Genomic DNA, 18,196 nt, shown 5'->3' on the forward strand with positions numbered 1-18,196 from the left:
AAGATAACACCGAATTCATGCATTCATTACAAAAAGATAAATTTGCTTTTAATAAATGAATAAATTTTAAAAATAATAATAATCTATAATTTACTTGAAAAAAATTTAAGCTTTTATCAAAAGTAAGCTTAATAAAATCAGTAAAATTCAAAAAATGCGCTTTATATTTTTATCATTACATATAAATATTTTTCATAGCATTTTAAATTTTTATCGTAATTTTTTTATTATCAAAAGCGCAAAATCAAAATTTATATAATAGTGTCAATCAATCAATCAATCATTCATTCATTCAGTTCATATATTACTTTACTTAATAGAAATGATTAAAATATCAAAAATATATATGAATAAATTTGTTTTGCTTCAATTTCAGTTATTTTAAAGATATCAGCCAGAATAAAGAATAAATAAATAAATCAATATAGAATTAGTTATCTACCAGCAATTCCAAAATATTTTTGCTAAACTTAATAGATTATTATGGTGATTAATTGCAATTTAATTAGTGTAATTTAACTAAAAGAAGATTATTTATAATAATAGATATATTATATTTATGCTATAAAAAGAAGGAGAAAAATAATTCAATTACAATCAATCAATCAATTAGTTATTTACTAATAGAGTTCACCAATTAATTTATTATAATAATTAAAATTATAATTTTAGGGATATATTAAATTTTAAAATCAACATATCTTTTATTTTTATTATATATTATAACAATCTCTTTAACTCATAATTTAACGTACTGAGAATAAACGTATAGAATTTTGTGTGATATTTATTTAAAACCTCAGTTTTTGTTTAGATATAATCAAAATTTATGTAGCATGAATAACAATTAAGCAGTATATTTGTTATATTTATATTCTTACTATTTTATATTTATTTCAATTCTTATCTTTCTGTTACTGTTTATTGGCAATAAATCACCACAAACAGCTCTTTCCCATTTTTTAACTGAAGATAACTCCTTTCTAATTTCTTTAATTCTTCATCATTCAAACAAACATAATAAAGGAGAAGTTAAGCGATTATTAAAATAGTTCAGTAAATAAGTTTTTACGAAGATAAATAAAAATATTTAGATGATCAAACAAAATTATACAACATGAAATTATCATTCACTTGAATAATTTACTAATTTATAGAAATATTTCAGTTTCTAGTAGTATTTGATTTAAAAAAAAATCTAAAACATAATAACTTAGAAATATATTCATTTATATATTAATTCTAAATTTATCATATTATTTGATGAGGAGGGTGATTTATTATAATATATTTATTTCACTCAAAACTTTATTTTTCCAACGCCTTTATATTGGTCATTAAAGAGAATCACATTTTTCTTTATTCCTATGAAATTAAAAAATTGATATTTTTATTGATTAAATATCAAAAAAATACAAATTATAGATATTAATAAATTACTCATTAACTTATTCGAAGCGTTCAAAAAAATTTTGACAGAAGTAATATTTCTAATTTTTTTATAATATCTCACCCAGTAAAAAAAGACTAATTTATCTAAAAAAAGCATAAAGACGCACTCAAGTGTAAAAATTAATATTAATATCAATAAAATGCTTATTATTTAAATATATATTTTTTTACTGTAATAAATTGAATAACTTATCAAATCATTATTTTGTAATTGAAATTAAAATTCATTCTAAGTTCTATAATTATAAAACTAAATGATCAATATTTCATTTTGAAAAACTTATTTTCGTTAAAATTTTTTTTAATTTAAGAAATAATTTTTTTGTTATTAAAAAATTTTGTTATTCTATAAATCCTATGGTATTTATTAATTATCATTAAGATAAAGAAAAATTAATTTTTTCTTTTACATTTTTTTATTAAATTGAATATATTTTTATTGTATTAAAGATTTATTTCAATGTATTTCAAAAATATGATAAAATTTATTTTTTTTAATTATGCAAATATGTGTTTATTTGTATATGTTGCAATTTCGCAAATAGAAAATATAAATTTATCTCTCGTTCAAGTAGATTTAATATAGAAAAATTTATTATTAATTTATAAAAATCTATTTAATGAACTGAAATGAATTTTATTTTTGGAAAATAAAAATTTGTCTAAATTTCAACTTTCTTTGAATTTTATAGTCTTTTATTGTTAAGTGTAAATTAAAGCTTATAATGTAAAAAAAAATCTCTAAATTTATTTAAAAATAAAATATTGAGATATTGAGATAGTCTTTTATATATCAATCAATTCTTTTTTTTGAATTATTGAAATTATTTAGCAATTTTATACTTTATAGCTTATTAAAAATAGAAAAAAATTCACTGATATGCTTAATAAATATATTAAATTACAACAAAATATTTTTAAATTTTATTCGAAAGCACTATTACTTTCAAAATATAAATACATGATAAAAAAACAAATTTTGAGAGATTGAAATAGTATTTAATAGTTTAATTTATTTTTAGAATTACCTAAATTGTTTAGCAATTTCATACTTTATAGTTTATTAAAAATAGAAAAAACTTCATTGATTTGCTTAATAAATATATTAAATTACAAAAAAAAATATTTTTTAAATTTTATTCAAAAGCACTATGTATTTCTTTCAAAATAAAAATACAAGATAAAAAAACAAATATTGAGAGATTGAAATAGCCTTTAATAATTTAATTCCTTTTTTGAATTATTTAAATTATTTAGTAATAGCATACTTTATAATTTAATGAAAAATAGAAAAAAATCTCCACACTGATATGATAAATAAATTTTTAAAATTTAAGCAAAAATATTTAAAAAACTAATTCAGTAAGAAAGGGATATATATTTAATAATAAAAATCTATTATAAAAATGGTTAAATTTTACGTTTTGATCAAGCTAACTTTTTTCTTAAATTTTTTATAAAAACGATAAGTTTAAAATTTGTTTAGATATTTGTGAGTTTTAACATTTACAAAAAGATATATATAATGATAATTTGATTTATTTATTTACTTATTCTATTTTTCATTCATTAATCAGTTCAATTTTTATTCAATTTAATAGTAAATGAATCCATAAAAAACATTAAAACCTGCAACTAAATCCAAAGAAACTAAAAATAAAGGAAAAGGGATTAAGGTTGAAGAGCATAATAAATTAGATGAAGAACTTAAACCTCTTTCTTTTATAAATAAATCTGTAAATGAGCTTAATGGAGTTAAGGGTTTATACATTGAGGAAGGTTTTGAGTTTAAAAATATATTTACTTGGAACTCTTCACATGTTTTTAGAATATATGAAGCTGATCAGTATGGAGAGAGATTAAAGGATAATAGCAAACCTTTCCTTTATGCTATTGGTAAATTTAATCCTTGCTGTGATTGCCAAAGATCATGTGGCGCTTGCTGCTGCAAAGGATGTAATTAATCATTTGAAATGATAATAACAAAAAATTTTAGTGATGAAGATGAAACTTAACCTGATGTAATATTCTATGTAGAAAAGCAAAACTTGTATTCAGGTTGGTATAACTTTGCATAAATTTACATGAACTAAAATGGCTAAAATGCAAATGTTGGATAAATTTTTACAAATTCTTTTGGTTATGTAGGATGCTAAAGCAAGTATGTTAATGAACTGTAATTAAAATATAACATTTGCTAAGCTGGAGTTATGTGTGGATGTTGTTGTTGTTAATCATGTAGAGAGCTATAGTTTGCTCTTGAAGATGTTGATGGAAACAAGGGAGTTCTTGTTTAAGAAAGTACTGTCTGTTAATGGGGTTTCAACAATTTTCGTATTGGATTTCCTCCAAACTATAACTCAGATTAAAATGCTATGGTTTTGGCAAGTTGCATCTTTCTTGCTTTTGAAAGTTCTAATAAAAAAAGAAGAAATGAATCAGATTCTATAAGCTTTAATCGCCGCCGTTATTTTTGAAAACATAATAAATACAATAATATAACTAAATGCATTCAAATACTTTTAATTTATTTTACTTTTTGTATTAATCTTTTAGACATATATAATTCCAACATTAATAAATAAAGACAAATTAAACTTAATGATTTACGTTTAATTATTTTAAAATATTAAACAAACTATTTATTTATTAAATATGATTTAATGGACAAAAAGGCCAAGGAAAATATTACAAAAAATAAGGGCAACCCATTATGTTTTGTCTTAAAATTCAGTTGAAACAAGAAGAAAAAAAGAAACTATAAATAAAATATATCTATTATTACTATTCGTGTATGTAGCCTGGCAAAGGCAGTACCCTATGGAACAATATATATATGTAAATGATTTTTAAAAAGAATAAAAGAAGTTTTAAAAAGTAATGAAAAAAATAAAATAATATTTAAAAATATTTATTATAAAAAATGTAAAAAATGAATGAATTATTTTTGACTAATTTATGGTAGAACAAATTGATTTCATTATTAAATAAATCAACATAATTAATTATTTATGATTTATTTTTTAAGTGTTTATTTAAATAATAGAATCTTTCAAAAATACTCATCATAATTATTTGAATGCTACACTTAATTTTTAGGTAGAAACTGTATTAACAAATTATTATCTGTTTTTTTAATTACAAATAAACAAAATAAAGAATATTTTATTCCTACTTCTTATATTTAGGTAGCTTTTAAATACACAAAATAATTTGTGAAATTAAACCTTTGAAAGTTAGGCTTTTCTAAATTTATACTGTAAATGAAGCTCACACAAGAAGAGTTAAAAAGTATTGTTTTAATATAGGCAAATATAAGAGGCTTTCTAGTAAGATAAGAAATAAGAAGATAGCTATTGGAAATTTATGAGTACGAAAAAGAGTAATTAGAATACCTACAAGGATAATAGATTGGACAGGGTGAGTATTATGACTATTAGTATAATTTGAACAGAGATGCGCAAGAAAATTAATCTGGCAAATATATTACATAATCCTCTCATAGTGAATATGAAGAGTAAAAGAAAAAAGCTTATAATGTGAAAAAGAGCATAGGTAGTAAAAATTTAATTCAAAATGATGAGAGTCAAGAGAATATTGAGTTTCAAAAATCAAGTGAAAGCAGTAGTAGTGCAGAAATAGAAAAAAAAGTTTAATAGAAGTATATGCAATAATAAATTAGCCAGAGAGAAAGGTAATAAGCTTACGAATATCAATTACATCCAGTAGAATTAAATAAATAGAAAACAAAGGAATTTTAAACAGATATGAATAAAAATTTAAACGGGGCTTGCTTGGTTTCAGGAAAAAATGAAGCAGAAGCTTTAAAATTTCCTTAGCTTCATCCAATATTCTCTAACTCATAAATGAAAATGATGATGAATTCTAGAGATAGTTAAGACGAAGTAAACTTCTAAGAAAGGGTACATTAAAATTAAGAAAAGCTTAAAAATATTGCAGAGAAATTAAAAAAGGAAGAAGAAGAAGAGACAGATCAGTTGTCTTAAGAAAATCTCAAAATAAAACTTTACTCACACAGTGGTAAATAATAAAATTGTTTTATAATTACTTAAAATTACTCTATAGATTTTATTCAATAAAACTATTCAATAATTTGCACATAATTTAAAAAATAAATGCAGAGTTTTTTATTTAATTTAAATAACAAATTTTTGTTTTATTACAGCAAACTATACTAGGAACCAAGAGGAAAGTGATGATTAAGAACAAGGCAAAGAAATTTAACTTTATGCTCAGTAGAAAAAGGAACATGTTGAGAATACCAAAAATGATAAAAATAAAGATAATAGTAGAGACTCTCAAATGAAATATCAAAAAGAAAACCATAAGGAATAAGATTTCTTAAACCAAAAATCTGTAAATATTTCAGTTGAAATCTCTGAGAGCAATTTGCTTTCAGAAAGGAGACAAAATCTTTTGCCTAAATCTAATTATAATAATCAAAATAAAATATAGAAAAACTCAGGTAAATAGGCTGTAAACATCAATCCTGATCAAAATGGAGCATTTCAGTCAAACAAGGCACTTCAAAACGGATAGAATAAGATGAATCCAAATAGATTTTATTAGGATGAGGAAGAAAATTATTACAAAAATTAACAGATTAATCATTATTAATAATAAAAATATTAAACTTATGAGCAAGCAGGCTATAACCAGAATAAACAGGAATTAAATTAACTAAACAATAAGTTTTAAAATATTATATAAGTTATTGATCAATTTAACTACTCTCCAAATTCTAATTAGTCTTCCTAAAATAATATCAAAGAATCTCATTTTGCAAAAATAAGCAATATTGAATACAATTCATATCCTTGTGATTAGTTTTTGTTTGAAGAAAGCTAAAATTATGAAATTTAATAAAGATTTGCAGATGATATCTATCATCAGCATCATTATCACGAACATCATCCTTAGTTAGCTAGTTATAGCTTACCCTAAGAAAATAACGAGTTAATCATAGATAAATCGATATATATTAAGAATATGTAAGTTATAAAACAAATGTAAGATTAGTAAGTTGGACAAGATTAATAACAACGCAGTGTAAACCATGAGAAGAATATGAAGAAAATAAGAAAAATGATACACTAAAACTAGATCCTTAATAATAAAAATCGCAAGAACTTTCTTTAGCTCTCTAAATATTCGCTAGAAAGCTTTTAATCTTCTTAAATATTTGGTGAAGGAAGTAAATAATAAATTGATTCAGAATTAGAAGTAAATTTATTAGAAACGACTTAATAGCAGAAGCATAACAATGGCTAAATATTCGATATGTCAAGTAAGAGCAATAGTATGATGTCATCCCGAGTCCCTGAATCTTAAAATTAAGATAGTTCTAAATAATTAAATAATCCAAAAAAGAGCAAAACAAATAATAACAATTCTTCGACTAGATCTGAAGGAACTGCAAATTCTAATACATTAGTTAATAGTCTAAATAAAAAGCCAATTATGTTTGATTTCGATATTTATATTCTAGCTGCTACTAAAATTCAGAAAGTATTCAAAGGTTATTTAAGCAGAAAGTTAATTATCGAGTTTCGTTAAGTCAAGAAAGCTGCTCTTACTATAGAGGCTTAGTATCTTAAGTTTAAGCAATTTCTTGTTAAAAAGATGAAGGATTGTAATAATTAAATTGAATGTAGTAGTTATAATATAATAAAATTAGTTTAGGATTTTGAAAAGGGTGAAAAATTTTTAAAAAGCTAATTTCGTAAAAAAAATTTTGATTAGAAAATAAAAGTTAATAGAGATAAACTGTGCAAAGTTTTTATAAAATTTATAAACACTGATTAAGAAGACGAAAATTATTTGTAAGAAGGTGTTAAGGTCACAGTTGAATAAGAAAACTTGATACTACAAAAATAAGTTCTGAAGTTGAAGCAATACATATTACAACAGTAAAGAACTTATAAATAAGAACTTGACTAAATGCAATCAAAATATGAGGAATTAAGAAATTTACACAAAGAAACTATAAAGAAATATATAACTGGAATCTAGAACCTTAAAAAGAGAGGGAGTAACTAAGAGCTAACGGACTCTAATTTATAAGAATCTTCTTAATCATATTCTAATTAAAATGAAAAGTATCCTAAATCTAATAATAGCAATCATTAAAAGTTGCTTTAGCTATATAAAGAAGGGGATAATGATTTAAATAAATTGAATTCTTTCAATATGAAAAATAAAGTAGAAAATCGAAACTACTATTTGACAGATTAAAATAATATTTAAAAAATAAAAAAACACGGAAGTAGTGCTGATAGCAAGAGAAAATCTAATAAATCACCTGAGAGAATATATTTCTAAAAGTAATTTGAAGTTTTGACACATGAGGCGGAGAAAGACTTAGAAGATTTTGAAAGTTAAATTAAAAAAATAAAATATGACTTTTAGAGTAACAACATTAAGTAGTCTTCAACATCTAATAATTCTAAAAAACCAGATGAAAAAAGATAATCAAAGAATAAGAATGAATCATAAAATAAAGAATAGCTAATTAATAAAAAATGTATATAAAAGTAGTAGCAGCAAACCTTAAAATAAAGCTAAAATTCAATTCACTAATAATATATGAGTGACGAGTTTGCTAACTATAATAGTAAATTTAGTATGAAAAGTCATTCTAAGTAATGAATTAATTTTGAAGTGTATCGATTAATTACCAACCAACAAATTGTTTATTAAATTTATAATACAATAAGAGTTATTTTACTAAAAAAATAAATAATATTATTCAAATATATATTTAAACTATAATAATAAATAAAAGAAACTTGAATATCTATCCATCTTGTTTTTTGTTCATATATAAATATATCAAAAATTAGATTCTATAAAAAATTAAAAATATTTTTTTTATCAAAATTAATTTTTGAAAAGCAATCCAATCTATTTTAATTGTTTTTTCAATAAATAAATAAATAAATTGATACCAAGATGGATATGAAGGTTCATTTTTTCCCAGAAAATAGGATTTATATTATTGTAAAATCTTATTCATAATTATAAATATAATTTTAAAAAAATTAAAAATATTTTTTTTTTATTGAAAATTTATTTTTTCAAAATGTTAACACATATTTTGCTATTTTTTAATTAATTTTTGCTTTAAAGAATTGCTTAATAGTTTAATATTTTTAAATAAGATTAATAGTTATTGCTTTAAAAAAACACACTTTTTCAAATTATAAATAATTTTTTCAAGTGCTTAAATTTTGAAAAATACAAATAAAATAATTTTTGAAAATACAAAAGTTTTATTTTTTTTGGCGAATTTTTTTTGTATTGATTGATTGAATAGTTCTATATATTTTTTTATAAAAAATAATTGAATAATATGAGTTTGAGTTTAAAAGAATAAAATTAATAAATGCTACCTAATCAAAAAGAAAGTAAATTTAATAGTATCTATTAAATAAATATCTTTTCTAAAGAAATTATCTAAATAAATAAACTTTTTAAATAATTAGTAAAAGCATTTTTAACAATCATAAATAATGGATAGCGAATAAATTCCTGAAGAAATTAAAAAATTTTTTGATGAAAGAGCTTAGTTATAGTCTTTTAGAAGATAGCTGAGATTGTAAAATATTAAGGCTAAGGAGAATTATGCTAGTAAAGATTATTATGTTTCATCACTATTGAATATTAATATTATACATATATTTAAAAAGACTTAAAAATGGATTAAAGAGTTTTAAAGCTTTAGTAAGTTACCAAGTTTCTCAATAAACTTAAGGGAAGCAGACCTATGGATAGAGATGCTATTTTGAACGAAATAGATAACTATAATTTGCAAAAGTATAACTTAAAAAATAATAAAATTTAATAGATGATTGATTGATTGTATCAATATTTTTTCAATTTAGATTTTATTAAAAATGGATTTTTGAAGAATTAAAAAATTTATTTTAATATAATATAAATATAGCTACATTAGCGAAATTACTATCTCAATTGCTGATTATAATATCACTGATAATGATATTCTTTACTTTGTTTAGGTATATTAATGAATATAAGTGTTTTTTATAGCTTTAAATATAATACTTTTATATAAAAAAGCTTTGTTCCAAACTTCATTAAAGTTATGAAGATTTCAACATACAAATGGTTATTTAGATTTAAAAGCAAATCAAAACAATGTAAAATACATTTTAGCTTATTGTTATGATCCTTAATAATCAAATATTGGAAATTTAGTATCCCTTAAAAGGAAAAAGATGAAAAAGTTGTAGCAGTTAAAAGAAGAGACATGATGAGATTCATCGCTGAGCTCTTTGTTGTAGGCGTTACAAGCTAATACGATAAAATGATGGAATGCTTAAAAGATATAGTAAATATTTGTTTATTTAGAAAATAATAAAAGTACATACAATAATTATTTTGTAAAAAAAAAGATAAATCATAAAGAAGCTCGTCCTCTTATGTTAAATGTTTAAACAGCTTTAATGTTTTCTGACAGATTTGGATTTGAAATTACTCGTCGCAAAGGCATTAAAATAAGTTTTAACTACAACAAGTATGACGATTTAGTCAATATCTTTGACTTTGATCAAATTGTTACACCTGAAAAAATATAAAAAATTGTTATGTATTTCTAATATTATTTAAATATATTAATGGATCATCTGAAGAACCTCTACGATGTAAGCGATATTTATTTTTAGGTATATAGATTATTAATCAAGCATCTTTTAATCATTAGCTAAAAATTCAATAAGATGAAAAGCTAAATAAGCTAATAAGTGAAGAAAAGCTTACAGAAAAAGATGAATAGGAATACACTAGAACAAGAAACAATTATATTAATTTATATGAAGCTCTTTCTACTATTGCTGATAATCTAGAATTGGATTTTAAAGTAAACTTTGGAGAAGAAGAAAGAGAAAAAAAATAACAAAAAATTCTAGAGGAGTAGAGGAGAAAGAAATTAGAAGAAGAAGAGCGTCTTCGCTAAGAAAGTGAAAATTTATTTGACACTGATGAAGAAAGGGCATTCTATGAAGATATATTTGACTTAAAGGTTAAGCTTCCTGGATCTCTTTTTTCCAATAATTACTTCTAAGGAAATGTTTAAAAGACATCTGCAAACAATGAAAATGATGATGATTTAGATTAAGACAATGACAATGAAAAAGAATAAGAAGAGGAGGAGGAAGAAGAAAAAAAAGATGAAGAGGATGAAGACAAAGATAATGGTAAATATAAACTAATAAATAAATAAATAAAATCACTAAAGCTATAATTAATTAAATATTTTTTATTTGTAGATGATATTCCTAAGTCTTATGAGCAATTTAAAAAGAACTTAAAACACTGTGTCAGCTAAGAAAAGGCAGATTTATTAGCAGAATAGTTTGTATATGTTAACAATAAATAAAATAGAAAAAAATTAGTTAAAGACATTCTTGAATACAGAAAAGAATATAATTTGATGGTTCCTCATTTGTGTAGATTTGTTGCTGTTATTAGCAAGCATTTTAAAGATTTGGGTGATATGGTCGTAGAAAAATTAATTAAAGATTTTGACTCCTACAGAGAAAAGTAGAGACAAGACTTTTCTTTCAGAGATAAGAAAATGAGATATTTAAAATATTTATGTGAGCTAGCTAAATTTAGAGTTTTAGAGCTTTTCAAAATTTTAAATATTTTTAAATCTCTTGTTGATGATTTTAACACTTAATAAGTAGATTTACTTTGTGTTATCATGGATAATGTAGGTAGATTTATTTATAATAACTAAGAAACTCGTTTTAGATACATCACTATCCTTGACTAGCTTAACGTTCATCTTCGTAAAGCTAATTTACCCACAAATAAGTCCATATAGCTTGAAAACTCTATCAGTCTATCCAAGCCCTCAAAGAAAAAGGCAATTAAATCTGAAAAATAAAGAACTGAATTAGAGCAATATATTAGATTTTTGGTTTTGGAAAAATTAAACGAAATGAGCTTCAGAGAAGTTACTGCTACTATCTAAAAGTAATTAAAATTAATCAATTAATTTGTACTTTCTATCTATGTTGACATATATAAAAAAAAAATTTTTATCAGTTTCATAACCTAATTTTAATTTTTAAAAAAGACTTAAATGGGATGAGTAGCTTGACGATTATTGCTTCAATGCTATCATTAAGAGAGCTTTAAAGGGAAGAATAGATGATATATAGCTATGCGCTGGTTTACTCTCTTTCTTGAATACATTTAGACCAACACTAACTCTTAGAATTGTAGATGATCTATTAGAAAAGGTAAATTTTGTCAAAATTAGTAATAAAATTGTTAATTAATTATGAAATTAAATAGACTATTTATGGAATGGAATAAAATGAAGTTTAGGAATAACAAAAAAGAATCAGTGTTGTGAGATTCTTAGGAGAGTTATACTTATATTAAGTTGTTGAAATAGATTTTATTTTTGATTTGCTTTATCTATGTATTGATTTTGGTCATGAACCTTTTAGAACCTAAGAAGAAATCGAAAGAATTGATAGCTAAGAGGATTTATTCAGAATTTCTATGATTTGCAATATCCTTGAACCTGTTAGATAATATATCACAAAGAGACGCACATTCCCTAAAATGCTTAGATTCTTAATCTTTTTCCAAAGATATATTCTCTCTAAGAAGTATGTTCCTATAGACATAGAATTCATGGTCCTAGATACTTTCGAAAGTCTAGATTCAGGTAGCAGCAGATTGACAAAAATTAAAACTTACAATGATGCTAATGAGCTTGTTAATTCTATAGAGTAAAAAGAGAAAAAAGGAACTCTGAAAACAGTGGAAGAAGAATTGAAAGTATTTTTGGGAAACCTTATTTTAAAAAATAATAAACTGTAAGATAATAATAATAACTCAACCCAAAATGATTAAAAATAAAATTAAACTAATAAAGCACCTAATGAAGAAGAACAAAAACTCAAAGCTATAAATCAATAATATGATGATGATATAGAAAGGGAACTCAATTCAATTATAAATGTAAAGATTAATTAAATCAAGTCTTATAAAATATTAACTTTAACAAATAATTTAAAAAGCATGACACTTAAATTTAATCATAAATGTTAAATACAAAAAATGTAAACTATAAAAAGAAAATCATCAATGCTACTGCTAAAGTTAACATTCAAGATGATTCTGGATAGACTAAAACCATCACAATTATTAAAAAGAAAAAAGATGTAATTACACTTAATTATTTATTTTTTTAAATTTTTAATTTTTATTTTTTAAATTTAGACATAAAAAAATGATATAACCAATATTAATAATTTCATATATGGTCCTGATGGTTTAATTCAAAACGAACAAATTCAATTTAAAATGCCTAAGACTAAAAAGAAATGATCTAAGATATTTAACTAAATTAACTTTAATTGTACCTATAAACTTTATTTTGAATTGTAGCAAACAACTATTTCATATGATATTCATTGATAAAATGTATTATAATGATTGTAAAAAAATAAATAAATAAATAAATAATTTAAAGTTTTAAAACAAACCTGAACATATTAAAAATTAATTTTTTATTTAATTTCAAAATTTATCTTTTTTTAAAGAAAAATTAATTTTTAAAAAAACGGATAATAATTTTATGCTAAAATAAATTAGTTATGCTTAAATATATTTTATATCATTTTAGTTATATTTTTTTATAGGGTGAATTAGATTTTCTGATGAAATATTGATGAATTAAGCTACTGTTAAAATTTTTTAGTAGGAAACCTTTATTTTAATTTATTTTATTATTTATTATCTGTTTAATTAATTCTTTATTATAAAATAAATTGATAATAAACAAGTATTTGATAATTTAAATATTGAAATAATTGATTAAAAATATTACTCTAATAAAAAAGCTATTATTCTAATTTAATTTTTAAATTAAAACTTTAAATCTAGAAATGCATTTTATAGAAAATATAAAGGCACTTAATTCAATTTTACTATTAGAAATATTTAATTTAAATATAATTTAAGGTTAAAAATAAATAAAGCATTTAAAAAATTACTTTTTATTTTTTATTATTTTTTTATAGTAATTTTATCATTTAAAATCTTAGAATAAAACTAAAATGATTTTTGTAATTGTTAAATTTAAATAAAAAATTGATTAAAGCAAAGATAAAAATTAATGAGAATTAATGAAGAAATCAATAGATTTTATTTAATTGAGAAATTTTATATGCATTTACATGCTTTTTAAAGTTATATAGAACACAAAAGATACAAGTAAATAAGTAATTAAGTAAAAAAGTAAGTTGTTTTTTTACTTAGAATTTTTTAACTTCAATCTAATAATATAAAAACTATTCATGATTCTTTTATTTAATGCCAATTAGTTTAAAATATTAATGGTGTGATAATTATATTAATAAAATTTTATTTAAAGAATAAATATTTGTCTTTTTTACATTTTTATTTTAATCTACTTCAAAAATCTTTATCCCAGTTAGGATCTTTAGCATTTTCTTTTCTATATCTAGATGTATTTTCATGCTTTTTTAGTTAAAAAATTTTATATTATTTATTTATTTAATTTTTTTTAATTTTAATTAATTCAATTTACCTTTATTTCATCCATAACTAACTTGCGGATACCTTCCATTTTTTTGATTTCAGCTTCTGATATCAACTTATCTTTTGGAGGGACATATGGAGCTCTGAGTTATCTTTCCATTAATTTATCCTTTAATTTAGTAATATATTTATTTTTTAGCTATTTATTATTTATAAATAGAAATTACAAAGTCAAAGTTATCAAACCAAGGATTAGCTTTAAGGGCAGCATATGAACCACCTAAACGGAGTTCAGGAGTCTTATTTAGCAATTGATTCATAAGAGTTTTTGAGTTCTTATCCTTTAAAAAGCCAGGGTATTACAGGGGTTTTTTAATAATTTCCTCATAAATTTCATATGGATCATCAGCATCCTCTGCAAATGGCACAGCACCACACATAAATTCATATAAGCAAATACCAATCGACCATAAATCAACGCTATAAGAATAACCTTTACCTGTAATAATTTCAGGAGCCATATAATGTGGAGTACCAATGATAGTAAAAGTTCTTCCACTTTTGCCTTTTAAGAATTTTGCAGTACCCATATCAATAAGTTTCATGTATCCCTAATTTAATGAATAAAAATTATGATTGAGTATTTATTTTGATAGCAAGTTTAAAAGTATTACTTTGTAGTCTATCATGATATTTTCAGGTTTAATATCTCTGTAAATAATAGAATTAGTATGGAGATATTCAATACACAAAAGAAGAGATCCAATATAAAACTAAGAATCATAAGTATTTAGAAGACCTATTTTTAAAAACCGTTTAAAATGAATTTTAAATCAAAAAATAAAGAAAGAAAGAAAGAAAGAAAATATGTACCTATTTCACGGATAACATCAAAGAGTTCCATACCACGAACGTATTCTACTAAGAAATATACATTATTATTGTCTCTAAAAGTTCTAATAAATTTCATGATGAAAGGGAATTGAGCACTTTCAAGTACTTTCTTTTCTTATAAAAGATGCTTTTCTAAACTTTGTTCAATAACTTAAGCTTTAGAAATGCACTTTAAAGCATAATAATTGGAATCTGATTTTGATTTGACTAAATAAACGCTACCGAATTGACCAAAACCTAATTATTTTTTTTTTAAATAAAAATAATTTATATTTTAGATATTTGAAATGAAAAATATTCCTCACCTAATTTTTTAATAGAAATCATGTCTTCTAGCTTTAAATGTTCATATTCTTTGTTTAAATCCTTAGAGTTAGCTCTTTTCATATACTTGACTTCATGGGAATCTTTGTTTTTATCTATGATTTCTTCAATATTTTTACCACCAATTTGCTCATATAATTATTAGAATGATATTTCAGCTAAAAGTGTATCTTCACTAAATATAACATTTTTGCTTAGCCTATTATTTATAATATTGATTCACTATTTTTTATTTTATGTTTTGCTATTAATTACTTTTCATCTTTGTATTTTTAGAGAAGCCAGTGATCACCAAACAATCCACCCTTTTCTGCAATTTTATTTCCTCCTTCCTGTTTGTTTGTAAAAAGTGCTTCTTAAATAAAATCATTCAAATAAAGTAAAAATTATTTACATATGCAATCGAACCTTCTAATAAAAATATAAGCTTTTAGACTGGCTATCCAGCTGGGAAACAAATTACTCCTTTTTAGTAATTGGTTTACTTTTAATTAATTACAATTTTTTCTTTTTAAACCTTAGTAAGTTTTTTTAAAATTTCATTTCCTTCAAAGGCCCACTTAATCATATTATTATACATAATAACTTAAACTTTATCACCAAGAACTCTTTGGATATCATCTTTTCCTAAAGCTATGCATCTAGAATCATCTTCCACTGCTTTAACTGTAGCACCTCTCTTAGAATTTTCAAAAAGAGCTTACTCACCAAAAGTTTCTCCTGCTACCATTTCACGGATCATCTTTTCATCTTTGTAAATTGCTACCTTTCCTTTCTTTATAATATAATATGAACTAGCCATATCACCATCAGCAACAATAATTTCTCCCTTCTTGAAAACTTAAGTAATAAGAACGTTTGCAATTGAATCCTTTTACTCATTAGTCATAGAGTCTATTTTTTTATTTATTTATTTATTTAGTTTATTTATTTTAAATATAAATTTATCTAATATTCTTACTGAAGAATTTGATTTTATCAATGAATGAACGATTTTCACCATATTCACGATGTACTACTTCTGCAATAGCTTTTTTGAAAGTGTTTCTATCGATAGCCCAGAATCCACAAACACCTAGAGCTTTAACAGAGGCAGATCTAGGAGCTCCGTAAAGCAGAGCAAGTTCACCAAAGCACTAACCATGTTATAGAGTTCTCTTCACATCTCCATTAATAATAATTTAACACTCTCCCTTTTCTATAATATATAAAATTATGAATTGTACACTTAACTTCTTTTTTACCTATAATGAAGTAGGTAGATGCTTGGTCTCCTTGCTTAAATACAAAATCTGATTTGTTTTCACAGTAGAACATTTTTTTGATAATTTCTTCCCTAATTAAAATTAGTGATAGTTCAAATTTTGTCCAGTTTTTATTAAAAATTAAAGGTCCTTAAACAAAATTTAATAATTTCTTATTCACATGGCTAGCTAATTCATTTTTGATTAAAAAAGTAAAGCAAATGATTTTAATGAGTGGTTTTCTTTGAAAATAAAACTCATTTTTAATTCATTTGATTTCAAAAATGTGATAGTAAAGTGGATAAAGTGTACAAATTTATTTATTTATTTACTTATCTTAGTCTGAAAGTAATGAAAACACAAAATGATTTCCTAGCGATTTTTTATTGGCGTGGATATCAGCATTTGTCATTTCCCTTTCCCTTTTGATAATATTTTCATAAATCTAAGATTCTTCTTCAATATCAGCCCTAACTTTTTTAGCTTTAACTTTATTTCTTTTCTTCTTTTTGTCTTCAGGATCCTTAATAATTTATTTTATGTAAAAAGTTAGAAATGCATATTATTTCGAATATTTCAAAATCTGCTTTCTTATTTATTGATTTAAAAACTCAACTTTAATTTCAAATTCATAGATTAAAACTCTTAGACTATTCTGAATCAAATTACATATACTTTAAATTAATAAGTTCAACTGTGTTACTCCATATAGAGTTTTCATAGTTTGTTTATTTGTTTGTTTGTTTGTTTTGAAGAAAGTAAATATCTACAAAATTCTATAAATTAAATAAATTATTTACTGGTTTTGCTGAATCATCTTATGAAACATTGTTTTAATTGATCTATGATTTATCAGCACTTTTATCAATATATTTATCTGCTGATTTATCCTAAGCCTCTTACTTAGGTTCTTATGGTTCTTCTTAAGTTTTAGCGCTATTTACTGCAACTTATTTTTCTTCTAATATGTAATTAATTACAAAGAATAGAAATTAAAAAGGAGGTTAAGTATTTTTAATAATATTTATTAAAAGAAATAAACAAAGTATTATTGATATTAAGTATAATGTCAGCCACCAGTATAGCTTGTAGAATAATCAATCTTTAACAAAAGAGCTAAAATTTATTATACTTAAACTTATATTTTAATTTCAACCTAAGTAGGATTCGTTTTAAATGTTAAATTTATAAGATACCTTTAACTACTTATTATTTTTGTTGTTCTTCTTGAACTTCTTAAAGGTCAACCTTAAGTTCATTATGGTCGACAACCTTTTCTTTTGTAGTACTGTTATCTCTGCTTGATGGCTTTGAGACAAAACAATTTCCCATTAATTTGTATTTTAAATGCGCTTAATCTAATTTATAAAGCTAATTTTTTATTTGATTATTATGATGTTTGTTGTTTCTTTTTTGATAATATTTATTAACTTGACTGTTTTTAGAAAGAGTTAAAATGCAAATTAGTTTCTTTCTTGTTTTTTCAAACTTGAATTGTATTTTGTATGTTTATTAAAATTTTGTAAATTAATTATCTTAACTTTTATTTTTACTTTTTTAATAAATTTCAGCATAGACTTTCAATAGATAATTTTTTGATTTTTTTATTCTTAGCTGCTATTTTATTTGAAAAATTGATACTTCTATACGTTTATATGATTGTTAGAATCAACCAAGCTATCAATCAATCAATCAAAAGTTATTTTATTTCTTTT

At 22.4% G+C, this 18,196-nt stretch overlaps 4 protein-coding genes across 4 annotated transcripts; 3 read left to right on the forward strand and 1 right to left on the reverse strand. All coding sequences in view use genetic code 6, as the record gives it.

The window, feature by feature from the left end:
• Window positions 1-3,056: 3,056 nt before the first annotated feature.
• TTHERM_00442740 (hypothetical protein) lies at window positions 3,057-3,929 on the forward strand (the record flags this gene model as incomplete). Its single annotated transcript, XM_001033187.2, has 1 exon — window positions 3,057-3,929. The coding sequence occupies one exon, from the start codon at window positions 3,057-3,059 to the stop codon at window positions 3,927-3,929; it is 873 nt and encodes a 290-aa protein (XP_001033187.2).
• Window positions 3,930-4,715: 786 nt separating this feature from the next.
• Window positions 4,716-8,121, forward strand: TTHERM_00442750 (IQ calmodulin-binding motif protein; the record flags this gene model as incomplete). Its single annotated transcript, XM_001033188.1, has 2 exons — window positions 4,716-5,493; window positions 5,639-8,121. The coding sequence occupies 2 exons, from the start codon at window positions 4,716-4,718 to the stop codon at window positions 8,119-8,121; spliced, it is 3,261 nt and encodes a 1,086-aa protein (XP_001033188.1).
• Window positions 8,122-8,984: 863 nt separating this feature from the next.
• TTHERM_00442760 (MIF4G domain protein) lies at window positions 8,985-12,843 on the forward strand (the record flags this gene model as incomplete). Its single annotated transcript, XM_001033189.2, has 12 exons — window positions 8,985-9,102; window positions 9,162-9,288; window positions 9,419-9,491; window positions 9,553-9,632; window positions 9,691-9,823; window positions 9,888-10,136; window positions 10,196-10,688; window positions 10,761-11,472; window positions 11,576-11,741; window positions 11,797-12,474; window positions 12,534-12,677; window positions 12,736-12,843. 12 exons carry the CDS (start codon window positions 8,985-8,987, stop codon window positions 12,841-12,843), a joined length of 3,081 nt encoding a protein of 1,026 aa, XP_001033189.2.
• A 1,089-nt stretch (window positions 12,844-13,932) lies between these two features.
• TTHERM_00442770 (CGMP-dependent kinase 5-1) lies at window positions 13,933-17,813 on the reverse strand (the record flags this gene model as incomplete). The annotated part of the gene is made up of 13 exons (XM_001033190.3): window positions 13,933-13,998; window positions 14,069-14,188; window positions 14,247-14,630; window positions 14,694-14,818; window positions 14,893-15,150; window positions 15,219-15,436; window positions 15,493-15,569; window positions 15,632-16,131; window positions 16,199-16,435; window positions 16,482-16,573; window positions 16,814-17,004; window positions 17,282-17,442; window positions 17,678-17,813. The coding sequence occupies 13 exons, from the start codon at window positions 17,811-17,813 to the stop codon at window positions 13,933-13,935; spliced, it is 2,565 nt and encodes an 854-aa protein (XP_001033190.2).
• Window positions 17,814-18,196: the final 383 nt, after the last annotated feature.

The sequence above is a fragment of the Tetrahymena thermophila genome, assembly GCF_000189635.1.
Source record: "Tetrahymena thermophila SB210 genomic scaffold scf_8254609, whole genome shotgun sequence".
NCBI classification, from domain to species: Eukaryota; Ciliophora; class Oligohymenophorea; order Hymenostomatida; family Tetrahymenidae; genus Tetrahymena; species Tetrahymena thermophila.